Source organism: Colossoma macropomum, unplaced genomic scaffold (assembly GCF_904425465.1).
Source record: "Colossoma macropomum unplaced genomic scaffold, Colossoma_macropomum, whole genome shotgun sequence".
Lineage (NCBI taxonomy): Eukaryota > Metazoa > Chordata > Actinopteri > Characiformes > Serrasalmidae > Colossoma > Colossoma macropomum.
Genome location: NW_023494807.1, coordinates 11,952,148 through 11,979,906, shown reverse-complemented (window position 1 = coordinate 11,979,906; position 27,759 = coordinate 11,952,148). Strand labels below are relative to the sequence as shown.

At 39.3% G+C, this 27,759-nt stretch overlaps 1 protein-coding gene across 26 annotated transcripts; it reads left to right on the top strand.

The window, feature by feature from the left end:
• On the top strand, positions 1–27,350 carry sh3bgr (SH3 domain binding glutamate-rich protein). Of its 26 annotated transcripts, XM_036555713.1 has the most exons (15): positions 1–192; positions 3,361–3,546; positions 5,084–5,164; positions 7,061–7,132; positions 8,856–8,987; positions 9,762–9,791; positions 12,181–12,210; positions 12,599–12,625; positions 19,691–19,714; positions 20,064–20,090; positions 21,404–21,427; positions 22,240–22,269; positions 22,487–22,513; positions 24,540–24,603; positions 26,703–27,350. In XM_036555713.1, exons 1-14 carry the CDS (start codon positions 148–150, stop codon positions 24,570–24,572), a joined length of 768 nt encoding a protein of 255 aa, XP_036411606.1. In that variant the 5' UTR covers positions 1–147; the 3' UTR covers positions 24,573–24,603; positions 26,703–27,350. The 26 variants fall into 26 exon arrangements, with proteins under 26 accessions (XP_036411606.1, XP_036411607.1, XP_036411609.1 ...); XM_036555714.1 differs by lacking the exon at positions 19,691–19,714 and having other exon boundaries at positions 2–192; XM_036555716.1 differs by lacking the exon at positions 22,240–22,269 and having other exon boundaries at positions 2–192.
• The last annotated feature ends 409 nt before the right edge of the window (positions 27,351–27,759 follow it).

Below are 27,759 nucleotides of genomic sequence, written 5' to 3'. Positions count from 1 at the left end.
GGGACCCTTGCAGCAAGACCCCCGCCTAAAGCTCCCTATGCCCGAGCTGTGGACAGAAATAGCTCTAGCTTCCACACCGTCAGTGCCCTCTGTGCGCTCCAGTGTCTGTCTGTTCAGCCTTCACCTACTTCCATTTCCACATTAACAATGGTCATCAAAGTTTTTCTGGCATCTTCTTCGGGGTCGACGGCGGTAAGCACACGTGTTTTGTATGTAAGCTCTTTTTCTGTAGTCTAAAAATAGGCTACATTGGAATTTTCCCATTCCACCTTAAATGGTGCAGCAGTTACATTCTGCACCATTTAAGGTGGAACTGGACAATTCGCACAAGAAGCAAACTTAGTCTAGCTAAGTCTAGCATTTTAACTCGGCCTAGTTTAGTAAAATTAAATGCAGATGCAGTTGGGAACTTTGCCAGTCTCTTTAAGTATAGACTGATCACCATATATCAATATAATCTTTATTTTTGAACTACTTTAAGCAGCAAAGCTCTCAGGCCTCCTGCAGTTTCCTTATATATCTCTGCAGATCACATTCCAAACCTGCACCAGCGCAGCAGTCAGCCTGGACAACCTCCTCACTCTGAATGTTCTGGAAAGTGCATGAAGATCTGTTTAACTGAAACTAAGTCTACAAAAGTCTCTTTATTATTATGTAAAAGTGCCAAAAAAGAACTGTAACAATATTATAACTTCCATAGTCCTGTATAATACGTCTATAATAAAATCTGCACCTCTCTATAATAACAGTACAATATGATCCTGTCTGAGTTGCATATATATGAGCACTTGTGTAGTAAACTACAGCAAATGGCTGTATTTAGTGTAACATTCTGATAGGAATCATGTAGAAATTCCTGTAGTATTGACATTCACATAAGGCACATTTATAGTTTGCAGGCTTATTGTTATTCTAGATTGAATATAATTTGTTATTTACAGGCTCAGCAAAAATATTCTACTGGTATATCATAGCTACTGTGCTTGTGTGGTCAAAAAATTCACAAAAAGTTACAGCTTTAAGTCATTTTAAGTGATTTAATTTAACAGCAATGATACTCGCAGGAAGAAACAAGGCTAAAAATGTTTACCATACAGCAAAAAATGTAAAAACTCTGATAACAGTGCTAAATTCACAATATAGATACTAGCAAATGTACACTAAAATGAATGTTCTTTAATTTGCCATACTTTTTGATTTCCACTTATGCACTGGTATATACAGGCTGATGTCTGTAAATTTATCATATATCTGTTGATAGAAATACGTAAACATTTAAAATGTAGAAACTGGCGTTGAACCTGGAATATGATCACAAAGAATTACACTTATTTTTGTAGAGTTACAAATGAATAAAAGTGTAATGAATGAAGTGCAGAGAGAAAAGTTGTTGACCTTTCAGAATATAATGCAAACGTCATCACATACCACTCAATTAAAGAGGATGTTTTTTTATACTGTGTCTTTAATAACATCAGTGTGAGTGGGCGGGGCTAAACTACTACAGGCTGAATGGGAGGTTGTAGGTAAATGCATTTGTTTTTGCAACATCACAAAAACTAGTCCAGAGAGGCTATTTGCCTGGATTGTTATCTTGAGATAACGCAATAATTTTCTTGTCATCTCAAGATAACAAAGTTGATATCATGAGATCACAAAATAGTTAACTCGTTATCTCAAAAAAGCAACTTTGTTATCTTTGAGATCACAGGATAGTTAACTTGTTATCTCAAGAAAAAAAACTTTATCTTGAGATCGCAGGATAGTTAACTCGTTATCTTAAGAGAACAATACAGAAAATTACAACGACCCCAAGGCCGCTCTGGACTTCCTCACAGAAACAATAAATTATTTTAATAAATTATTAGCTTATTTTCTACGCGTGGACTGTAAATATAGAGGAGTAAATGGTGCATTTTGAAACTTTAACTGTGTTTACATATTACATCAAAATCTTTCATTTAAAAAAGTGAAAGTTATTAATATTATTGGCCCTTTAAGCAATTATCTGCATTCCTATTTTCAACAAGCTTCAATGCTGTAAGAATATCACGGTAGTTTTCAGTTTGTGACATAATTTGAAAATACCTGTTGGCCTTTAAATTGTGTGTAAATTTACCAAAAGACTTGCATTAAAAGTAAAGTACGTTTTTTTCTTCTCCTGTAAAGTTACCATTTTGGAGATACAAGGTTTTGTCCCAAGAGCAGTGAAAGGCTTCTATTATCTTAGTGTCACAGCTCACGTGTATAGACTTAAGTTACACATATTTGACCTTTACTGTCAATATTAGTTTAAATTAGAAGTGCGTTCAAACTGATCCCTGCATACTGAACTGGAACTTTGTACTTGGTTTCAGTTTTGCAAAAAAAATTGTACTTAATTGACTTTTGTACTGAATTGATTTTTGTTAAGTCATGTCTAACGTAGTGATAAATAGTTGAACGATATGAACCCAAAAACAACATTATGATTACATGACCTGGGCAGTATGACAATATTTATCGTTATCATGATAAATTGCATCACAATATGCCATAATAAGTTCTAGTAGTAAAGAAAATGGTTCTACATAGAACCATGAACACTCAAAGAACCCTTTGCATGATTAAAGGGTTCTTTGCATCATTAAAGAGTTCTTCAGATTGATGGAAAATGTGCATGAATGTGCTATAGATGGTTCTACATAGAACCTTTTTGAAAAGGGTTCTATATAGCACCCAAAAGGGTTCTGCTATTCTTACAAGCCTGGCATTGTAACAATAGAAGAACCCTGTTGGGTGCCATATAGATCCCTTTTCAAGAAGGTTCTATATAGAACCATCTATAGCACATTCATGCACGTTTAACCATGCAAAGGGTTCTTTGAGTGTTTATAGTCCTATGTGGAACCATTTTCTTTACTAAAGAACCCTCAAAGAACCATCTTTTTTAAGAGTGTGGATGTAGCACAGCGCAGTGAGTGAAACGTTAAATTCATTTGCATCATATACAGTTTCAAGAAGCATCGTGATATGATAGTTTTGCCATATCGCCCTAATCAAAAACATGTTAATGAATCAATAAGGACATGATTAAAGACGGACAAGTTTTATTTTTGATCAGAATAATTGACGGGAATGCGCTGATTCATCAGAACACCATCAGAAGCTCATCTGGAGCTGTGATTGGTCAGGATGCTCGCAGCACACTGTATACAGACTCTGTGATTGGTTAGAGGGCTCATTTGCATATTGTAGCCTTCTGCTAAATGCAGAGGCTCATACTGGGATAACGATTACTGAAAGATACACTGTGCAGAGTTATTGATAAGCAGTTCTGATCCTGACTGAGTAACTGAAATGTTTAATTTGTTCTCACAGATAAAAAAGAAGCAGCAGGATGTGCTCGGCTTCCTGGAAGCGTTAAAGATTGAGTACGCGCAACTGGACATCGCCTCAAACGAGGAGAACCGTATGTGGATGAGGGAGAATGTACCCGGAGACATGAAGCCCTCCAACGGAATCCCCCTCCCTCCGCAGATCTTCAACGAGGAGAACTACTGTGGGGTCAGTTGCTCTGACAGTTCAGATTGTAAGGCTATAGATTTATACTGGTCAGCCTTTACATCAAACCACCTCCCTGTTTTTACACTCACTGTCCACTTTATCAGCTCCACTTACTATATAGTGTCACTCTGTAGTTCTGCAGTAACAGACTGTAGTCCATCTGTTTCTCTGCATACTTTGTTACCCTGTTCTTCAGTTGTCAGGACCCCCACAGGACCCCCACAGAGCAGGTATTATTTGAGTGGTGGGTCATTCTCAGCACTTCAGTGACACTGACGTGGTGGTGGTGTGTTAGTGTGTACGGTACGAGTGGATCAGACACAGCAGTGCTGCTGGAGTTTTTAAACACTGTGTCCACTCACTGTCCACTCTATTAGACACTCCTACCTTGTCAGTCCACCTTGTAGATGTAAGGTCAGAGACAATAGCTCATCTGCTGCTGCACAGTTTGTGTTGGTCCTCCTCTAGTCCTTCATCAGCGGTCATAGGACGCTGCCCACAGGACGCTGTTGGCTGTATGTTTTTGGTTCTCAGTCCAGGAGCAACACTGAGGTGTTTAAAAACTCCAGCAGCACTGCTGTGTCTGATCCACTCGTACCAGCACAACACACACTGACACACCACCACCACGTCAGTGTCACCGCAGTGCCAAGAATGACCCACCACCCAAATAGTTCCTGCTCTGTGGGGGTCCTGTGGGGGTCTTGACCACTGAAGAGCAGAGTAACACAGTATGCAGAGAAACAGATGGACTACAGTCTGCAACTGTAGAACTACAGAGTAAACTATGTGGTCAGTGGAGCTGATAAGATGGACAGTGAATGTAGATATAAGGAGGTGGTTTTAATGTTACGGCTAATTGGTGTATACGTTATATCTGTCACTAAAGGAACAGTTCACTGAAAAATCAGATTCCGTCAGGCCCCCCACCCTAAATGTAGTTGATCAGCCAGGATTTGTTTGGTGTCTGAAGTTTGCTTCTTTATTTTTAGCTCTGGAGCTACAAGGCTGATATAGCTAACAAGTAATGGAAGATGTATGGAAGTCTGTGCCACCCAAAATGTTTGTGTGTAACATAGAGTGTATGAGCCCTCACTGTAGGACTGACAGATCAATCATGTTTATATCGGCATTACAATTTTAAAAAGTGCCGTTTTCAAACTCAAAGAGCTGCAGTTTTAAATGCAGCATGTTTTAGCATCTTAAGACTTAAGTATGAAAATTTAACCCAATAACATGGAGCTGGCAAACTGCCTGTAAATGAGACCAATCAGACTAAACCAAACACCTGTGACTTCACAACCACAACTTACTCGCAGTCTGGCACAATAATTCAGTGTTCAGTCCAGAAGACGTGGATATTCTAGTCTTCCTGGTGAAAAACAGGCTGTATCTTAATTTATAGGTGATGATGATGATGAGCTTATATCTGAAACAGCAGATCTGCAGGACTTCAGTTGAGAACCACAGCTGAGGAGAGAAGAACTGTGTATTTATTGGAGGAATTTGTATGAAAAACTGATTTCTGGTGTTTCAGGATTACGAGACATTCTTCAACGCCAAGGAGGAAAACTCAGTGTACGAGTTCCTCGGTCTGACCCCCCCACCTGGGTTCAAGGTCAGTGTGTGCTTTACACTGAGTTTAATAATCTAATCAGATTCGCTCAAATTATACATTGTCTGTCTGTCTGCTTGTCTATCTGTCTATCTATCAATCTGTCTGTCTGTCTGTCTGCTTGTCTATCTGTCTGTCTATGTGTCTATCTATCTATCTGTCTGTCTGTCTGTCTATCTATCCATCTGTCTATCTGTTTATCTGTTTGTCTGTCTATCTATCTATCTATCTATCTATCTATGAGTCTGTCAGTCTATCTGTTTGTCTGTCTATCTATCTATCTGTTTGTCTGTCTGTTTATTTATCTATCTATCTATGTATGGATCTGTCAGTCTATCTATCTATCTATCTATCTATCTATCTATCTATCTATCTGTCTGTCTGTCTGTCTGTCTCTCTATCTATCTATCTGTCTGTCTGTCTGTCTGTCTGTCTAACTCTCTATCTATCTGTCTGTCTGTCTGTCTATCTATCTATCTATCTACACTGTAAAACCTAATGAGTTCGGTGAACTTAAATGGTTTAATGAAACCGATTGCCTTAAACCATCTAAGTTTAGGTTACTCAAATTATTTGACCATGAGTAATTCCCTGAACTGAGTATGAAAAACACCACTTAAGTAAATTGAGTAAATCACTCCTTTGATCTTAAAATGATTGAGTATTTTGGACTTATATAATAATGGTACCAACTCAATACAGTTAAGTCATTCTAATTTATATTTACTGCCTTTACACAGCTCCAGCCACTCAAGTTCAGCTAACTCAGTTTCTTCCAATAACAGCTAAACTGGGCTTTAATTTTAGCAAATTTATACTGAATGGCAGAACATTTATGACAAGAACGGTTTAAACAGTTGAACTTAATACTGTTCTGGACCATCTCGCCCTATACTGACAGTTCAGCCCAGAATGCAGAAGTGATCTGAAGTGTTCAGGGCCACACTCAGCAGGTGGGGTCATGGCAGCTCAGATTACTCAGCACTGATCTACAGTCAGTACTGACTGGGATTAGAGGAGCTCCCAAAATTTAGAAAATAAGTAAGTGCCCAAGGAAAGAAGGCTGGGGAGAATGACTACACAGAGATGGTAGGTTAAACAAGGTGGAAAGACACGCCCAATATGCCACCAAGAGCCAATAGGAATGATGCAGGTTTTACTCAAGGTTGCATTGACCAAGCTTTCATCAAGTAAAGCTGAGAATTCTTAACAAACTAAACTAAACTGCAAGAGGTTGATTCAACTCAAAGATCCCATTTCAATGTCCAAAGCTGTCAAAAGTTACATGAAAAGCATGAGAAGTCCAAATCATTTGAATATTAACCCAACCCTGTCTGTACCCACCTGTAAAGTCAACTTAAATAAAAATAGTGAACATAAAATACTTGAATAAAGTAAACTTAACTCAAAATATGTTAACAAATGATTTTACTCAAAATGACTGAGTTACTATCTCAACAGTTCATTTTTGAGTTGGTTTGAATTTGTCTGATTAAGTTACTCCAACTTTCTGTAGTATTTAAGTTGTTTTAACTTAGACTAAATACTCTTCAGTCTGTAGAACTTATGCAGATTAATTGATCTCAACTAACTTTACCTAAGTAACTAAGGATTATGCAAGAAATTGTATGTGTTACTAGATTTGCATTAGTAAGTGTAACAGATGAGTAAAGTAAAAAATTAAGCTAGTGCAGTTGTTACATTTTACAGTGTATCTATCTATCTGTCTGTCTGTCTGTCTATCTGTCTATCTATCTATCTATCTGTTTGTCCATCTGCCTGTTCTGCTCTGACAATCACAGCTGATTCTGGTTCAGTTTCTGTGTGTATGAACTCAGTGATCAGTGATCTGTCTGTTCTGCTTCTCCAGCTCATAATGAAAATGATTTTTTGATGCAGGAAGCAAAACAATCCGGTTTGTGGCAGACGATTGAGGATGGAGCTGAGGAGCAGCGTGATGATGACACCTCAGTAATTCTCCTCTGACCTTCCTTATTTTTTCTCCTCGCACTGTTTAACAGATTACATCATTCAGCCTGTTTACACACAGATATCAGAGCGTGATTCTTTCCTCCTCTTCCTCTTTAGGCTCCTCTCATCACTGACTAACATTCCTCTGAAGGCATGAGTCTCTTTCACATTCACTGCACCCCTCTGTTTCTCCGTCCCTGCTGATCTGTTGTTTACATATACATGAACCTTTTCTGTGTTTATTAATTAGATTGGCATGTTTATATCAGGGAGTGTTGGAGAATTTGTTTAAAGCATGATCATCACTTTGTTTTCTAGTCTGATTCATCAAACACTGTTTAATTTTTCCTCTCTTCACTGACTGGTGGGCACCCACATCGTAATGTCCTTTATTCTTTCCCTTCTACGGTTAAAAGCTTCATTTCAAGGACAGTTTTGAGGGGGAATTCCATCAATTTTAAAAAATTCTACATAATTAAATGGTTGAGATATAAACAGAGTCATTCAGAGTGTTTTGGTATAAAACGCTCCGTTCTAGAGAAACTTACCAAGTCAGAATTGTTCACGGTGGTGGTGATAGGACCCAGACGTCCACTTGTAAAAGCTCCCTCACAGAAAGTTACTACATGAATGGGTTATGAATTCACTGCCTGATGACTGAGACACTGTTTTATGATAGTTTTGAAGATTTTGGCCTTAAACTCCATTCATGGTGGAGGGATGCATAATATGCAGGGCGCTGTGAGGCAAAATAGTCCCCAAAGAAAACGTATGATTTCAAATTTTCCACTATTTTCCATCATCAACATTCCATATAAACTCAGAAGACTTGTGTAGGTTCACTGGTGGTTTTGGATAGTAAATAAAATGTCTGTATCTGTGTTGTAGTCATGGCGACCCCTGGTTCCTATCACCACCACTGTGAAGACATCTGAACCATTTCACACCAAACCACTTTGAAACTCTCTGTTTACATCTCACACACTGAAATATGGTAAAAACAAACAAACAAACAAAATGGTGGAATTCCCCTTTCATGCAGAAAATGAATTAATGAAGGTTTTAAAATTGGTAAAAATGTAAATATTTGGGGATTAGGGGGAGGGATCTACTGCATCATATCTACAATAATGTTGTGGGTTATTCTCCTACATTCAGCTAGAACTGGAACTTTAGCGGGATCTGTTATCAGAATCGGAATATAGTAACAAAACCATGTCTAATTAGTGTATAATCAGCTGTAACTATGAATAGCTGTGTTTCCGTTAGCTTAGAATGAGCCCTTCATCTCTCCATAGGGAGCAGCTCCTCTTCCAACAGAGGCCGCCATGTTGTGGCGCTATGTTTTTAAAGTAGCCCTCAATTTGGTGGTGCTACAGGGCTGACTTGAAGACTTGGAAAGAAGAATCATGAGTTCTATTTAGAATCATTTCATGCTTAAATGGTTCTCTGCAGGGTGAAATGGTTCTTCAGATTGATGGAGAATGTGTTATATGTGGCCCTATATAGCACCAAAAGGCTGATCCAGCATCGGCAGAAAATCCAGAGTTAGATCAAACTAAGCTGAAAGTTTGGTGGAGTAGCTGGAATTCCTGCTGTTTTTCCCAGAACATTCCTTACAGTGATGGTGCTTCATCATCATCAGCTGCAGCCTTGCATTCATACACACACAGGTTAATACTTCTCTTCTGTTTTGGGGGCACGTTGATCTCTTTACCTGTAGAGAGAGGCGATACCAATGGAGGAACAGAATGGAAACGCACACACGGAGGAGGAGAAGACATCTGGAGAAGAAGCTGTAGAAGAAGAGATGAAGGAAGGAGAGGAGCAGGAGGAGCCGTCAGAAGAAGAAAGTGTAAATTCACTCTCAGAGTACATTGTTTGTCCTCCCTTTGCTTCTCATTTGTTCCCCTATTAATACTTTCTCCTCCCTGATCTCCTAAGGTTTGACTCCTCCAGACTCCTCCTCCTCTAATCTCTGACCTCTAACGTTTGTTGCCCTTTAGGTCTGTTGGATATGTAACCATCTCCTTGTTGTGCTGTTTTCCATTATTCTAGTCCACCTGATCCCTTCCACAGCTCTCACATCATAGCGATGGAAACAATGCTGTTGGTGTTAAAATAACCCCCATTCTGTTGAATTAAAGAGGAATTCCACCCATTTCTCAAAAATTCTGCATGATTAAATGGTTAAGATGTAAACAAAGTCATCCAGAGTGGTTTGGTGTTAAATGCTCAGTGTTTTGGAGAAAGTACACAGTGGTGATGGGAACCAGAAGGAGATGTACATGCACTGTGTTGTGAGGCAAAATAGTCCCCAAAGAAAACATATTATTTCAGATTTTTCACTATTTTCCATCATCAACATTCCATATGAACTCAGAAGACTTGTGTAGGTGGTTCTGGATAGTAAATCAAATGTCTATATTTGTGTTGTAGTCATGGGGACCCCTGGTTCCTATCAGCACCACTGTAAAATCAGAAAGATCTGTGAAATTCTCCTTTAACTGCATGGGTTTTCTAAGAGAGCACAGTAGGAACTTAAAGGTTCACTCTGGTAGGTTCTGTTTGAGAACTGAGTGTTTTTTTTTTTCTGAATTTAACTTTGTGATTTTCTCTTTTCCAATAGAAAGCCTCACCTGCGGAGGAGGAAGTCCAGGTAAAACTCTCATTAATCCCTGAAAATCTCAGGCTTATTACATACTGAGGCTTATTATTCAGTAACTACAGCGACTTTAATGCACACTGGCTGAGCTATTCTTAGGTTATAGAAGTGTGTAATAAAATTGGGTAACATAAGGGATTAAAAGAATAATATAAACCTTTTAAAACCTTTTAAAGCGCTACTCTTCATCTGCCACATAAGTAGACAACGGCAGAAAACCTGTCCTAAACAACCTGACGCCAAAGCCAGTTGCTGAAAATCTAAGCTGTAAATCTGTAAAGTCAGTAGATGGTACTGTTTTTCCAGATTGAATAATTTGTGGTGATTTGTTACCAGAGCAGTGGTGTGGGTGGAGTTTTCACAAGCTCCACCCTGATCTCCATGGATACCCAAATTTACATGTTGGTGATAGACATCAGTGTCACACTGCATACTCTTTTTTCCAACTTTGGCTGTCGACAGATGAGGTGGAATAAAGTGGATGTGGATATTTTGGGAGCCATGGGCAGCGTATTTTACCCTAAATAAGTAAAACACACTGATAAAACACAACTAAAGCTCTCCGCTGATAATAATCTTTTCCTTCATTGTCACCATCGTCCTGCCAGTGTTTGCATGCCTTTATACCACTTTCAGTCTCGTGTCGCTACGAGGGACGGAACAACTTCATTTTGAATGTAAACATGTAAACACGGCATTAGAGAAAGCGAAAAATAAGCGGCGAGAGGAACCAGAAAGGATTCATGAAGCGAGAGCCGGCGTGGTTTTGCTGAGAGGGAGGGGGATTCCCCCTTTATACAGGCAACAGAGACCTGAGTTCCATAAACGTCAGTGGATGGCACAAGACCTAAACCTCATTCACACATGCTACCTCTGCATGGTGTGAGCGACGCAGCAGCATGAGTGCTACAGCTCTCACTGACCACTGGCCTTTCATACATACAGCGTTTGTGATGCGGAGCGGAGCAGCGAGAGAGTGATAAAGATAAATAAATAAACAGTCAAATCAGTTACTCTGCTCCATAAAAAAGTAATTTATTTTTTTTACCCACAACAGCATTCTGACTTGTGATTGGGTGGTTTCAAGCCTGGTAGAAGCCTGGAAATCTGTGTGCAGTGCAAAATGTTTAACTAGTATTTCATTTGATAACGTTCATGAATTAAATTTAATTTACTAATACATTAATTAATAAAATTTATTCATTAATTAAAATTAATACATTACAATTCAAAAATAGTATTTTTAAGAAGTTTTTATTAAGTTTTATGTTTAGTTTTCTTTGATTTTCATGACGTACTTTAGTGTATTTTGCGGTGTAGCACATGCAGCAGGCAGAAAAAATCAGCTTCTCGTCTGTTCCCTAAATATTGCACCACTTCAGTGCGTCTGGGACGCTCTGCCGCTCCACTTGCACAGCCCTTCTGAAAGTGCTGACCTGTTAACATGAGCACTGAAAAGAAAATCACGCCACACAAAGGTAGTATGTGTTAATCAGGAACTGCATCACTTTTCTCCCCACGGACTTGAATAGATTTGAATCTTATGCACTCTTGCATAAGAGTTGGTTTACCTTATATTTCATCTCTGTTTGGAAGGCTGAATCAGACGCTCTCATATGCCAGTTTTGGAGAGATGACCGGGTTCCTCCTCTGAGATGTGATAGCCGGTATAAGTGTTTGGTTGCTCATGCAGTCAGAATGTGACTTCGTTCCTTTCATAGAAGAAGGCTTGAGCTTGCGTTCCTCATGGAGGCTGTGCTAGTGACGATCAGCTGCTGTGATGATATGACAACGCTTAATTACATCATGATGAGCTTTTCTTTTTTTGGTTTTAAAAGATGCTCCCACATGGCAAAGTTGTCTATGGATTTGCCTCATTGACAGGAGATTTAAGTTCAGATTCTGGTGGTGTTCCATCCTCAATTAAAGTTCTAGATAAAGGGTGTCATAAAGGAGAGCAGTAGAGGAGGGTTAATGCTAATCTCTACAGAGCTGCAGCCTTCAAGGAAACCGGTATGACACCCCTGTTCTAGAGGGAATTTAATAAATCATTGCAATTTTTGATCGGGTGAGCAAAATCTTTTTAATAATTCAAAAGAAATGTTTGCAGCCATGTCACACAAAGTGTTCTGGTGTACTATAATGTAAATATTACATCTGCAATATGTAGCAATACAATGTGAATATGATAATTTATCCTTGTGGAAACTGTAGCAGCTAACACTGAGAGACAGTGTGAAAAAGAAAAATGTATTTCAAAATGGACTAAATGCATAAATATGCAGTATGTTTTATAATGAGGCTTATTGTTAATGACATTCAGTTGCTATTGTATCTCCCTCCTGTGGCCACAACTTAAGTTTTGTCTTTTATTTATTGACAGGAAGGTGAAGAAGAAGGAGAATATGAGAGGGTAAGAGACTCTCTTCTGTTTTTAAACACAAAAGAAATCACACATTTTACTTACAGCACCTTTGGAGTCATATTCAAAAACAGTCACATCACTAATGGATCCAAAACTCACAGTTATTAATGTTTTCATGCACATCGTTGTTTATGTCGTGGTAGTGTGTTAAAGTCTGTTCAGTGTATGATGTTCTAGAATAGTTTATACGGTTTATATTGACTTCCCATTCAGTATCAGTACGTTCGTGTTCAATTTCTGATTCCAAGAGTTGCTGAAAACCACAAATCAAGTTTACAGATAAAGTGATGAAGCTGGAGGAAAACTTGCTCCATAAGACTGAACACTGAAAATGTGAAGGAAGAATAATTATAACTATAATTGTCGGCTGTTTTAGGAAGAAGACGATGCACCAGTTTCAGAGGTAGATCGACGTTTGAAGTGTTTCATGCATTCCAATTCATGTTTACGTCATACAGTCTGTGTGTTTTACTTTTTTTCCAGCTCCTTGTTTGTGTTTGTGTCGTCGTGGTGATGGCTAACTCTCCCTGATCTCTCGTAGCCGCTCATCTGCTTGACATTGGACTGCTGTGTCTTATTCTTCCTTCCTGTGTCTCTGCAGGCTGACATGGATAACTACAGTTTATGTCTTCTTTAAAGGGCCCTGCCTACAGCAGTTTAGCCCCACCCATTCACCCCACAGCACTTTAGCCCCACCCATTCAGCCCACAGCACTTTAGCCCCACCTATTCAGCCTACAGCAGTTTAGCCCCATCCATTCAGCCTACAGCACTTTAGCCCCTCCCATTCAACCCACAGCATTTTAGCCCCACCCATTCAGCCCATAGCACTTTAGCCCCACCCATTCAGCCTACAGCACTTTGGCCCCACCCATTCAGCCTACAGCACTTCAGCCCCACCCATTCAGTCCACAGCAGTTTAGCTCCACCCATTCAGCCTACAGCACTTTGGCCCCACCCATTCAGTCCACAGCAGTTTAGCTCCACCCATTCAGTCCTACAGCACATTGGCCCCACCCATTCAGCCTACAACACTTTAGCCCCACCCATTCAGCCCACAGCACTTTGGTCCCACCCATTTAGCCTACAGCACTTTAGCCCCACTCATTCAGTCCACAGCAGTTTAGCTCCACCCATTCAGCCTACAGCACTTTGGCCCCACCCATTCAGCCTACAGCACTTTAGCCCCACCCATTCAGCCCACAGCACTTTAGCCCCACCCATTCAGCCCACAGCACTTTAGCCCCACCCATTTAGCCTACAGCACTTTAGCCCCACCCATTTCAGCCTACAGCAGTCTAGGCCCTCTCATTTAGCCTATAGCAGCTGCATTATTGTTACAGTTGCAATATTGTTACATTATATGCAATATATATAAATATGCAGAATATGGGCCCTTTAAATCTCCTAAGGGTGTCAAGTTTTAATATTTCACTGTAAACATTTTACTTAAACATGATATAATGTGACAAATGCATGCATCTTACATCATTCACATCATTTTAACAGTAAAGAGCAGTTTAATATGAAAGTGCACAGTCTGTTCAAAGCACAGTGTTCTGTATATATGCTATACTCTCCACGTGTGGACTGTAACTTCTAGTTGACGGTGGCAGCCGACAAGGACGCGGGGAGGTGTTTTAAGTTGAGGCTAAAATTTTAAGCAGCATATTTGTAACATGAATGATGACGTCATCAGATTGATTTACTTTTTTATTTGATTTCTTTTGATTATTTAATAAAACGTCATCAAAAAACTGACACATCAAAGCACAACGCATATCCTCTCTCTGCTCCTTCATTCTGGACGAACTTTATGCAAATGAACTGAGCGCTGACCAATCAGATTATTAATATGTGGTGCAGAAACCGATTGTGTCAGATCCTCAGTCACACAGGGAGTTTTAACACTGAGTGGGTTGATAAAAATGTTGCTATTAAGTTAGACGATTTTATAAATTTCAAAAATAATATTAGGCTGCTTCGGTGTTCAGAACGGGTTTTTAGAGACGCCCAGTGGCCAGCAGTTGTTGAGGGAAGCAGTGTAATGAAAATATAATGTTAACTTAAACGATGCACGACTACTGCAGGATTAAATAATATAAAAAATACAAACTCCACTGTAAAATAAGCACACAGGTCTTATTATAGAGAATTATTATAAAGTGCAGAACTTGTTACTATTATTATTATATTTAGCAGTTGCATTCCTGAAATATGTGGTGCTGCAGCCTTACTTCCCGCGTCCCTGGCAGCCTAGTGTACACTCTTAAAAAAGATGGTTCTTCAAGGGTTCTTTAGTAAAGCGAATGATTCTATATAGACCCGTGAGAACGCTCAAAGAACCCTTTGCATGCTTAAATCGTTCTTTGCATGCTGAAGTGTTGTTCAGATTGATGGAGTATTTGTTGTATATAGTACAAAAAAGGGTTCTGCTATTGTTACAATGTCAAGCTTGTAACCATAGAAGAACCCTTTTTGGTACAGAACCATTTTTCAAAAAGGTGCTATATAAAACCATATACCACACATTCTCCATCAGTCTGAAGAACCATTTCACCATGCAGAGAACCATTTAAGCATGAAATGGTTATTTGAGTGTTTGCTGGTTCTATATAGAACCATTCTCTTAAATAAAGAACTCCTGAAGAACCATTCTTTTGAAATGTGTACAGCTGTAGAGTAGGAGTTTCTAATAAAGCGGCCACTGAGTGTACTTTCAGTCAAGCTCCTCAAACTTCTTGCGTAACAGTCCCACCTCTGGTTTCTTCCTATCTGTGTGGAATTGGGATGATTGAGTGTTTCAGTCTGTCTGTCTCTCTTCAGCAGGTCTGTTTGGTGCATGTGTAGATGTTCTCCATCGTGATTAGTCTTTCTGTTCCTCTTCAGATGTTCTAGCATGGTGTGGTCAGTCCTAATACTGGAACGAACTACGCAGCCCTTCAGAATGCTAATGTTGCTGTTACAGGAACTCCTTGGATTGCTTGTCTCCACTGTTCACAGCACATTGTTGCTTTAAACGTTAACAGTTTTGCAGTTCTCCACACATTTGGACCAGGAGCCACGACCCATTTACACCTGCTCAGTTCATGTGTTTTGAGAATCAGTAGCTGTATTACAGAAACATCTTAACTCTGAAATCTGACCTGTTTAGTCTCCATGGCGACTTCAGTCCGGACTGAATTCAGGACAGTAGCTATTCCAGAATAACAGTTCCTAACTTCATAACCTCATCATTAACTCCAGATAACAGTATCACACAAACATCCTAACCTCCTAAATACTGTCCTAACTTTAGGATCAACCCCAACAGGGTCCTAACTTCTCTTTAAGCCTCTGTTTCTATGATTTTTAGGCAGCATAGTTTACTACCAGCATAATGAGCTACATTTATTTATACTGGCTAAAGTGTTTGGGAAATGGAGTCTGAAACTGGGGAGTGGCGACACTCTGATAAACAGCAGGGGGTGCTCTCACAGTATTCACAACTTACAGTTTATCACACTTTAGTTTAATTTGATCTATTTTACATCAGTAATGGCAGCTGTAGCTCACATTTTTAACATTATTTTGATGACATGTTTATGTTGCAGCTGTGTGTGGCTTTGCAGTTGATTGTCGACTTTGATCGCGTAGGTTAAGATTTCCTAACTGGAGATAAGATGCTGTAAGATAATAGAAGCTTCCTAATTAAGATCAGATTTGATTCTGTAATATGAATTTGTGAAAAATCTTATCTTGACCTGTCCGATCTTAACTTAAGACGAAAGATAGGAGGTTTCTGTAATACGACTTCAGCATTAGATCTGCATAGAGATTATCCACATCAAAACACGGGTGTAAACCCACCCTTTTTAAACCGATTTAAATCTGATCACTCAAACTGCTTCAGGTGATACACTTGTAATTATACAAGTGTAAACAAATCCGTCTCTACAACAACCAAAACTGGAAATTTCAGTGACTCACCAGAGACTCGATTACCAAATGTAAACGCGTACTGTTAAAATCTGATCAGGTTTCAGTCCAGATACAAGTTACATGAAACAGCCAGGTGTAAAGAGGGTCGGTGGTACCTGATTATCTGAGAAGTACCTGTTATATTGGTGAGCAGTATGATGATACTTTTGCTGGTGACATGAACTCTGACCAGTCACGGTTGTCTCTGCCATTGGCATGGCAACAACAAAGATGATGCATCAGCTGTGTTCTAGCAACAGAATCAGAATCAGAACAGGGTCAGAATCTCCCACAGCAGCACAGAACACGGACAGCTGCGTGTTTCATTACAGAGAGATTATAATTAGCACTGTTTAATTGGATTCAGTGCTATGAGTGAAAACTGTATAAAAATCACTGTACTGATCATTTTTTAAAAGATTTTTTCCATCAAATCCATCAAATGCCCCTAACCTATCAGCACCGCACAGTAATTTGTTGGTTAATCAGCATCATGATATCAGCATTTGCAGTACTGAAACCACAATATGCAGACAAGCCTCTGGCCAGTCACCAAATGGTTTATTGTGCGCTGTGACCAATAGCAGATATTCTTTAGGTGTTATGTTGAATAAGGTCTCAATAAAATCTTTTTGGCCGAAAATCAAGCAGGCCGAACTTTGTCCACATAACATTAAAGGTGCAGTATACACTTCTGGAGAACGATGCTGATGTTTGAACTCAACAGCAAAATAACTACTTCCTTCCCTTCAGGGTTCCTTCAGAAGATCCACTCCCCAAATTCATGGACATGCATTGCCAAGCATTGCCAAGGTGAACTTCATTGGGCTAGCAAACTTCTTTTTTTTAGATCTTTGTGAAAGGTTGTATGGCCACAAACGAGAGCAAACAACGAGTAATGTAGCTAACGTTACTTAGGTTGTGGGTTAGCAAGCAGTCACTACAGTTGCTGCTGCAAAGGTAACCAGTTGCTATGACAAACACAAAGTGGGACAATACTGACCTATCGATTCTGTGAAACAGCAAACATAAGTTAATGTTTCCCACCTGTCAAGCAGAAACAGAGCAGCCTCCTCGTCCTTTTTCATGCGTTTCAACTCTCCATGAAACCGAAGTCGGCGTCCTGTTCGCCAGGTTCTTGTTCAAATTTGAATTTTCCTGTTCTACCTTAAATGGTGCAGAAATCACATTCAGACGCCTCAGCTTCTTGTTCGAATTTTCCTTTTCCACCTTAAATAGTGCAGCAGTCACATTCAGGTGCCTCAGCTTCTTGTTTAATTTTTCCTGTTCCACCTTAAATAGTGCAGCAGAAACATTCAGGCGCCTCAGCTTCTTGTTTAATTTTTCCTGTTCCACCTTAAATAGTGCAGCAGAAACATTCAGGCACCTCAGCTTCTTGTTTGAATTTTTCCGTTCCACCTTAAATAATGCAGCAATCACATTCAGGTGCCACAGCTTCTTGTTTGAATTTTCTTGTTCCACCTTAAATAGTGCAGCAGGCACCTCAGCTTCTTGTTTGAATTTTCCTGTTCCACATTAAATAATGCAGCAGTCACATTCAGGCACCTCAGCTTCTTGTTTGAATTTTTACGTTCCACCTTAAATGATGCAGCAATCACATTCAGGCGCCACAGCTTCTTGTTTGCATTTTCCTGTTCCACCTTAAATAGTGCGGCAGGCACCTCAGCTTCTTGTTGGAATTTTCCTGTTCCACCTCAAATGATGCAGCAATCATATTCAGGCACCACAGCTTCTTGTTTAAATTTTTCTGTTCCACCTTAAATAGTGCAGCAGTCACATTCAGGCACCTCAGCTTCTTGTTTAAATTTTTCTGTTCCACCTTAAATAGTGCAGCAGTCACATTCAGGCACTTCAGCTTCTTGTTTAAATTTTTCCATTCCATCTTAAATGGTGCAGCAGACACATTCAGGCACCTCAGCTTCTTGTTGGAATTTTCCTATTTCCCTGAGTGCCAGAATGGAACTGCTGCACAATTTAAGGTGGAACTGGAAAATGGGAGCAAGAATCTGAAGCGTCCCTCTCGTCAGCTCTCGGAGGTCTCCACCGCTGAAACGCCATCACCTGATCTAAGAACTTCTTTCTTAGTCTTTGTTCTTCAGATGTTCTCCTCTTAAGCTGTTTTTCTCCATCTCTTCTTCTTCATATGTGAGCATTTAGCCTGTCTTGTGCACGAGCATGAGCGCCCCTGTTGCTGATTGGCTGGAATAGTGTTGTGTCATTCGGTCTGAGCCACTTTGTTTGTTTTCCCGTTTACAGATTCAGGGCTGTGCACCAACATAGGATTTATTCCAGCACACACACAGAATGGAGAGCTAGTGGACAGTCAGGAGACACTTACTGAATTTGGCAGAAAGTGTATTGGACTGAAATTGTATACTGCACCTTTAATCGTTTGTTGTATTTGTGTGTAGGAGTGTAACAGCAGTGTAGTGTTTTATCCAGTTCCTGCAGCCTCTGTGCAGCTTTGAGTTTGTCCAGAGAGAAACTCTAATAAGCAGTAGCTCAGCACCTCAGAGTACCGGAAGACTCTCCACTGGAGAGGAACCTAAATCTACCTTTCCAACATCTGTCTGATCACTTTAACTGAAAGTCTTTGGGGAAAATCCCCACTTAGTCTCGACAAGTCCCAGCTGTTGCGAGATCTACACTCTTTAAAAAGATGGTTCCTCAAGGGTTCTTTAGTAGAAATCATTCTCTATAGAACCATGAACCTTGAAATGCATGATTAAAGGGTTCTTGGCATCATGAAAGGCGTCTTCAGACTGACGGAGAATGTGCTGTTGTTGATTCTATATAGAACCTTTTTGAAAATGGTTCTATACAGCAGCCAAAAGGGTTCTGCTGTTGTCATGGTGTCAAGCTTGTAACAATAGAAAAACTCTTTTGGATGCTATATAGAACTATTTTCAAAAAGGTTCTATATAGAACCATTCATAGCACATTCATGCGCATTTTCCATCAATCTGAAGAACCATTTTATGATGCAGAGTCTTTGAGCGTTCATAGTTCTAGATAGAACCATTTTCTTTAGTGAGAAAAGCCGTTGAAGCACCATGTTTCATAAGAGTGTAATTTAGGTATTATTAATTATTCATGTTCACTTAAAGGGGAAATCCACCAATTTTCCAAAGTTTTTTGAACATTTTTAAAACCCTTTCATGGTGGGGGGATACATACAGCCCCTTTAAGCCAGTTTCTCTTCTCTGGCCAATTTTAAAAACTGGTCACTCAGTTAATGGTGAGCATAACTGGTTAATGATCTTTTTACTAATATAATTAGCTCTAATTAGTGTTAGTATTAAAGTATTACTATTGAATAGTATGAGGTATCATGTACCGGAATATGTATTGGTCTTTGCAATAATGACGTACATCAGTGAACCGCAGAGAGTGACTGCATAAACACAGATCACACCTGTTATCTCCCATTTCTTCGTCTGTAAACCTTTTTCTGCCCCTCTTCCATCTCTCCTCCTGCTTCCTTCCAGGGTGAAGAGGACTTAGTGTCTGAGGTAACTTGGTTTTCATGGACAGACCCCCCTCGTTTTCTCTTGTTAGCCCCCCAGGCTGTGTGGGTTTGTTTGGTGGTGTTTGTTGTGGTAGTGATGAACAGTCTGGGTTGTTTTAAACCCATCTAACTCTCTCTGCTCTCACCTCCTGTTTCTCTCTAGTCCTCCTGCAGCCTGACTCCCTCTACACTCAGATTAAAGCAGCTCCCTCTCTCCCTCTCTCTCTCTCCCTCTCTCTCCCTCTCTCTCTCTCTCTCTCTCTCCAGTCGCATGCCTGTTTTATGTGTTCTCTCTCTCTCTCTCTCCCTCTCGGTTCCTCTCCACACGCTCATCCACTCTTTTACCTTTTCAGGAAGAGGAGGAGCTTCGACAGCTTGAGGTAGATTGAGATGATTTGTTTCTCTCTTTCTCTTTCAGTTTCCTCCCTTAATTTCTCTTGATGTTACTTTGCCTTTTCCTTTCTTGTTTTGGTTGTTGTGGACCAAACTTGACACAAAGACATACAATATGACAAGTTTTAAAAGTTAAATCAGCGAAAATGTACATGTAGTGAACTGTCACTGTCGTAACAAAACCTGGTAACTTTACACGAGGAGCAAAAAAAGTTCTAAATTGTCAGGGTGGAACGATTTGGACATAAAATGCATTAAAATTGCTGTGTAATAAAACAGAAATATAACCCTGTAAGCAAATACCAACATTCATAAAAGAGCTACTTACATTACATCTGTACACTGTCAAGGTCTTCACACAACGGGATGATGAATTCAGAAAGCTGCTTATGATGATGCAGGTTTGTTGTGACAGCAGGCTTTACTGTCACACCTTTTACACACATAATAGTCATCACATTTCAATCATTTCCATGTATCATCATCATATATTTAATGTATTATCGCAGGTTAGTTTGTTATGCTAGAGCTGTGCAAGCAGGTGTGCTCTGTAAGTAGCTCTATAGCAGAGCGGTTAAGTCACTGACTCTGCAGAAGCATGTTAGGCTTTTATACAATGTTCCTCCAGTGTAATTATGAAATGGAGCTCTGTATTAGAGGTAATTTGATCAGATCTGTTATTGCTCTTTTTATTGATTTGTTTAACATATTGTGTTGACATTAAAAATGTAATTAATCTTACAGCCCTGTTTTTAAAGTAAGCTAACGTAACGTTTTATTCCAGTTCATTTTGGGCCATTTCTTTTGGTCCATTCATCGTTAAATGTTCATGTTATGTCAAAACAGGAGTGTGGAAAAAACAAAAATTAAGTTACAAGGTTTTGATACGACAGCGATGGTCCATATCTTAAATGAACGTGTTGGCCACGGCTTCAGCAGAGTCCTGCATGCTCCATCTGACCTCCAGAAAGTCAGAGTGTCTGCAGCGATGAAATGAGAGCGAGTCACCAACATCTTTCCTCTGGACACACACAGCTCAGACATTCTTACTGGCTTTAATTTGTGACAGTTTAGTCTTGGATTCTGCTGCTGTTCAGAAACAGAGTTGGTAACTTCGCTCTCTCTGACTTGGTTGTCGTTTAGAGAAACGAGTTCTCTGTGTGCTACTTTTCTCACTTTCTCTTCTTTTTCTTTTTATCATCATTCAACCATCCATCCATCCACCCACCTCCTCATTCCTTCTCTGTTTTTTCATTCTTTTTCTCATCCCCCCCATCCACCACATTGACTCATATCACAGGAACAAGAAGAGCCAGTCAGTGAGGTAGATCTCAGTGGCTTTGGTTTCTGGTGCAGACCCACACATACAACACAAATAAACATGTAAAATATACCACATTTACCATAAACAGATAAAAATGTGTTGATTTTCACATAATCGTATTAAGCAAATTAAAATCATACATACTGGAAATGTACTGGCAGTCTTTAGTCACAGTGCAACTTAAAATAAACTCCGAATTGGTAACTTTACCCTCATTGATGAGAAACCATGCCTTTGTTGATGGTTTCCTTCCTTCAGTGCCTTCCACTACAGAGCTAAAAGACCATCTTTTTCAAGATAGTTAGATGTGGATGGCCTCTTGGTCAACCTGGTTAGAACTGGATGACCATCTTTGTCAACGTGGTTAGATCTGGATGACTATCTTGGTCAAGCTGGTTGGATCTGGATGGCCATCTTGGTCAAGCTGGTTAGAGCTAGATGACCATCTTGGTCAAGCTAGTTAGATTTGAATTGCCATCTGGTTCAACTTGATTAGAACTGGATGACTATCTTGGTCAAGCCAGACAGACCTGGATGACCATCTTTTTCAAGATAGTTAGATCTGGATGGCCATCTTGGTCAAGCGGGTTAGCTCTGGATGACCACGTTTTTTCAACCTGGTTAGAGCTAGGTGACCATTGTTTTCAAGCTGGTTATAACAGGATGACCATGTTGGTCAGATCTTGGTCAGATCATGTTGAATCAGCTGGTAAAGCTGTTAGACCAGACTGGCTCCATCCTCCCTCCATCACTGCTCACTCTCTCCATTCTTTTTAACACCCCCCCCTTCATTCCATCCACTCATATCACAGGAAGAGCCTCAAGAAGAGCCAGTCAATGAGGTAGATCTCCATGGCTTTGGTCTCTGGTGTTCACACACATACACAATCCCACATTATGATCTTCTTTTCGTGTTTCCTGCTCGAGTGTTACAGCAGTTCAGCGACGCGTATCTGTTCAGATGACGTAGTTTAGCTTGTGTGAGCTGTGTGTGGTCTAAAACATGGGGCATGTTCTGTTCTTCCCATGTTTTAATGTGCTGCTGTTTCTGTGACTCAGGAGGATGAAGTGGCTCAGGTGTCGCAGGTATGCTGCTGCTTCTGTGCAATAAGAGCTTTTCGACTTTTTAACGAACCCATAATTCAGATAATACAGGAGAAAATGTGTGCTGGATAAAACCTTGCAGTCTTGGTCGTTTTGTTTGCCACAGAAGGAGAAACTTTGGAAAATTCATTTTTCCCCATAGAGGCAAAGAACACCAGGGCTCATTTGGAGACTTAATGGTTTAGAGCAGGAACGTCAAACTTCCTTTTCTTTCCGGGCCAAAGTGCTGCGGAGATCAGTGTTTACCCTCATCTAACACTCTGAATTCAGTTCATGAAGGCCTTACTAATTAGCTGATGAGCTGAATCAGGTGTGTTTAATGAGGCCGTGTGCTGAGGTCTGCAGTGTTTTGGCCGTGAGGACTGGAGCCTGATCGCTCCCTGTTCATCCCATTACACCAGAAATATGACTAGAAAACACTAGAGGGAGCCAGAGAGAGTCCGCAATGAATAGAGGCTAATGGTTCTAAATGAGTGAAATCATCATTGAAAAGGCTTCTAGTCTTTTACACAGGAATTTCCTTTATTGTAGGAAAGTAGAAGAAAGTATGGCACAAAATGATTATGAAAATTAGGATCTCTCTGTTTTAACGTGAAACTCAAACTTTTTTAAAAAACATCACAGCAGTTTACTGGAAAATACAAACATACATCATCTAAAAGATGAAGAACATTTAAATCCTTCATTTTGTCAAGCATGTAGTCGGTTTCAGTATCGCTCCAAAAGTGTTTTGCTGTTTGTCGCAGGTGATGTTTTAAACGCTGCTCGCTTATATCCGGTATAGCCGTCTGTTTTTGCACAAGCTCAGACTGAGAAATCCGAAAGAAATCAGAGTAAGTGTTTACATGCACTGAGACATCTGATTACTGAGCTAAAATCCAGCCTCTTTATTGGATTTCTTAATCAGATTTCTAGACCTTATTCCAATCTAAGAAGGCTGTTTTTGCTTCAAGCTTGAACACTTGAGTGAGCTGTACACGCTCTACTCACCATCACTGTTATTGTCATAGCGGAAGCAGAGTAATCCTCCAGCGAGTACTTACAGCAGAAAAAAGGGTTCTTTAGTAAAGACGGTTCTGTTTAGAACCATGAGTTCCACACAGAACCATTTTCATGCTCATTGGTTCTTTGCATAGTGAAATGGTTCTTCAGATGGATGGAGAATGTGTTGTATATGGTTCTATACTAAACCTTTTTGAAAAGGGTTCTATATAGCACCAAAAATGGGTTCTGCTATTGTTACAGGCTTGACATCATAACAACAGCAGAAGCCTTTTTGATGCTAGATAGAAATGCGACACATTCTCCATCAGTCTGAAGAACCATTACACCATGCAAATGGTTCTATACAGAACTCAGGGAACTAAATAGAACCATTCCTTTTAAAGAACCTTCTTTTTATGAGTCTGGTAAGTCAAATTGTCTTAAATATAGTTGACATATTTCATATTTCTCATTGTGAGATTGTTGTAAAAATATACAACTGTTTCTATGTAATTTGACTTGTTTTAAGTCATTTTATCGGTATCAGATATATCGACTTAAGATGCTCACTTAAGATGCTTTCACGGGCCTGTTAAAAAATCCTATAACTGGAGCTGAAAAGCATTTTAAGACAAATGACAGTGATGTTTAAGTATTTAATGCTGTTCTGGGACGGAAAAGACAGAATTCACACATTAGAATTTTGTGAAAAAGCTCTATAGAAGCCCATTCATTTTTAAACTCTCTCAGGAGCGCCCTCTAGTGTCTGACCAAAATAAAAGGAAGGATTAAACCTGACTGCTTCTGTAATAAGCAAATAAGTAAGGTGTGATGATAACTGAATAACTGCACTAATATGCGGTGAAGCCATTATCTATGCATTCCTCAAACTGCGTGAAAACGAAAGTAGCACCTGCAGATTAATTTGCTCTGCTTTATCGTCTAATCCACTGCAGGTATCGGCTCAGACTGTTCAGAGACGGTTTGTGTGTAAATGCTAACTGTGTTGTGTGTTTATCCACAGGAGGGAGAAGAAGCAGAAGAGGCTGAGGACTAATCCACCAACTCACAGCAGTAGAACAGTGAAGGTACAGCAGTGCACATCTTCACCAGCAGGTGGAGCTACACAGTAATGCCTGTGTGTGAATGAGGCTCTTAGTGAAGTGAATTTAATGCCTCATATTGAGTCGCTCTGTAATTGTGGACACGTTTCATGTGCGGTTTGCACCTTTGATGTATCTTTATCAACATAAATTCTTTTGTTAAAGTATTACTTGATTAAATTTTACCAAATAATGTAATAAAATTTGATTAAAACCATTAATCAATTACAAAAATAAGATGGATGTCACTTACAATTTTTTTTGGCTGTCCAGTTTTGTGAAGCCTTGCCTTCTAGTGTGCCAAAAACATTTAAAGAGCTTAAATATGATTTTTTGTTGTAATATTTCTCTTAATATTCAGAAAATAATCTTGAAAATTATGCATTTATTGGAAATATAGTACAAACTTTAGAGTGCAGCAGTGAGTGATGTGTATGTATTTATTAGCTAATGTAGTTAATGTTTTTCCTTGCTGAAAAACAAACGTTAGAACCATCAGAAGTAAAACCTGGTGGTTCTGCTTTTTTAACGGGAACTTTCTTAATGGTAACCCTTACAGACAGTTTCCTGTAGGACACCTTTAGATCCCATTAAACCATCAGCTGTATCTGGAATCAGATTGGAGTCCTTTAGACTGTGATATCAAACCATCAGGAGGAACCAGCAGAACATCTTAATTTTTTTTCTTTAGCAAGATTAGCATGTGTGCTTGCAGTATGAGTGTTTTTGCTCATAAAAGAATGAAAAATGTGGCTTTGCTCGACTCTAAATGTGAATCTGTGTAGCTGCACTTTTCTGCACTTTTTTGCGGTAACGACACTGAGCAGCATATCAATTTATATCAGTACAACCATGAATTAGCTACTGATAAATAAAGCTAGGAAGTAGGATAACTGATTAGCCAGTCTGACCACTTTAGGCTTTCAATTTTGCATAAAACGATAGAATAAATAATCGTCAATCTCAAGTGTTTATAAGCTAAAACTTCATGATAGTGACAGGCCTGCACAGGACACTGGGTAAAACCCCAATTTAGTCTGATGCTAACGTTCCAACCTGCCTAGTTTTGATTAGACTCAGTGACACAGTCCAGCTCAGCAGTTTAGCTTAAACCTCAGTATGTAAATAAACACTCATAGTCTAGTTTGAATAATTCATGTCCCTACTGAAAAAATAGCACAGTCCGATTTATTTAGAAACCAAATTATGCTGGTTTCTGCTGGTCTGGTGCTGGTTTAGCTGGTCACCCAGCATGGTCATACTGGTTGACAAGCATACCAGCACCCGAAACACAACAGTTTTGTAGACCATACAGGTCTACACTAGTTTTTCTAACAAGGTATATGACTTTACAACAGTAGAGTACATTTGTTAATATTTGCACTTTATCTTAGCACTATTTTAATAGTTGTGCTTTATCTTAGCACTATTTTAATAGTTGCGCCTTATCTTAGCACTGTTTTAATAGTTGCGCCTTATCTTAGCACTATTTTAATATTTGCGCTTTATCTTAGCGCTGTTTTAATTTCATTTAATCTATTATTTAATTTGCTATTTCATTATATTTTAACTTTAGCTCCTAAATTTAGATTTTTGATATCTAAATGTTCTCCTAGGCTTCATCAACTCTTTGGAGGTTTTTAAAAGTTTCCTTGCACGAGTATCCCAAGGACTGATTATTCCTACATCGATAACATCGTATCCCCAAAATGGCAACTTTACAGGAGAAGGAAAAAACCTTCTTAACTTGTAATGGAAGCTAATGTAACCAGATTTTTCACAAGTAATTTTAGACCATTTCTGTTGGTCTGTTCATCACGAAATTTTAACACAGTGCAACTACAACACAATTGTGTGGTTTTTAAACTGTACAAAAAAGTAAAAAATGACAGAAGTGATGACTATGTTGTTGAAAATGCATCATCCAGACACGAAACACACCCACAGTTATAGAATGATGCTCTTACAAATAAACACATTGTCTACTGAGATGTTATCTGTTCAAAGTGAATTAAAAAAATGAAAAAAACATTTTAGATCCTCGTTTCACCCAAACGTGGTCGTTCTTCTACCCTCCTTTTCAGCATGAAGTGTCTCCATCCCACCCGCTGTGGCAGTCTCTGAAGACCACCTCGAAGACGTGCACCATCGTCCAAGAAATGTCCCACCACGACCCGGGAGAGATCGTTCAAATGACTGAATTCTGGAAACCCAATCTGTACATGAACCCCAGCATCCGCTCCTGCGCTCCTTTTAGGGAAATGTAGTTTTTATACTGTGAGGAAGTCGAGGAGGCAGATTTTGTAATATTTATGTCTTTGTTGTCTCGAGTTATAAAACAAACACAAAACTCTGCAGAGTCTGCACTGTAATCCCCTCCGACCTGTGTAGTTCATCTGTGTTCACTGTTGTGTTCAGTAGACGTTACTGAAGGTTTCTGAAGCTGCTGATGTGACTTGTTGGTGTCTGTAGATCAGAGGCCCGGTTTTCTACACAGATTAAGATTAAGAACATATTAAATATAATCCTGGAGGAAAAAGCAGTTTCAGTGGAGAATTAGTCTTAATCTTTGTTTAGAAAACTGACTTTAACAACACTTGCTTCTCATCTCTCCTTTTGATTTGATGCCTTTTAATTAGGGCTGTCACTATTGATTACATTAGTAATCAGGTTATTTATCAATTATTCTCATAATAAATCAAGTGGCATTAAAAAGCCAAATAAAAAAAGAGGTGAACAGTAATCAACCAAACCACGCCTATATATATATATGTGTAATATTGGTAGGGTTATATAAATATATATATATATATAACACTACCAATATTACAATAAACACAAATAATGCCGTTACTCGAGGAAGCCCAATGTTATCTGTCGTTATCAACCAATACCTGTTTTATCTAATCAGTGCTTCATTAAATTAAACCAGGTGCTGCTGGTAGAGTTTAATAAACTATGAATAGATCAACAAGCAGCAAACTAACAAAAGCTGCAGCTTGGTGGAGCTCAGTTCCCCTCGAGATCCTCCACTGAAACTAGAACCCACGAGCTGAATGAACGAGAGTGAGAGATACAGTCAGAGAAGAGCCGAACCACTGACTATGTATATGATGTATATGATATATACACTCATTGACT

Excerpts from the sequence above, each read along its gene's own strand:
- sh3bgr (XM_036555713.1), top strand. The coding sequence starts at position 148 with ATGGTCATCAAAGTTTTTCTGGCATCTTCTTCGGGGTCGACGGCG. Across the intron at positions 12,626-19,690 it reads ACGATGCACCAGTTTCAGAG|GGTGAAGAGGACTTAGTGTC; the intron begins GTAGATCGACGT and ends GCTTCCTTCCAG. Across the intron at positions 20,091-21,403 it reads AGGAGCTTCGACAGCTTGAG|GAACAAGAAGAGCCAGTCAG; the intron begins GTAGATTGAGAT and ends CTCATATCACAG.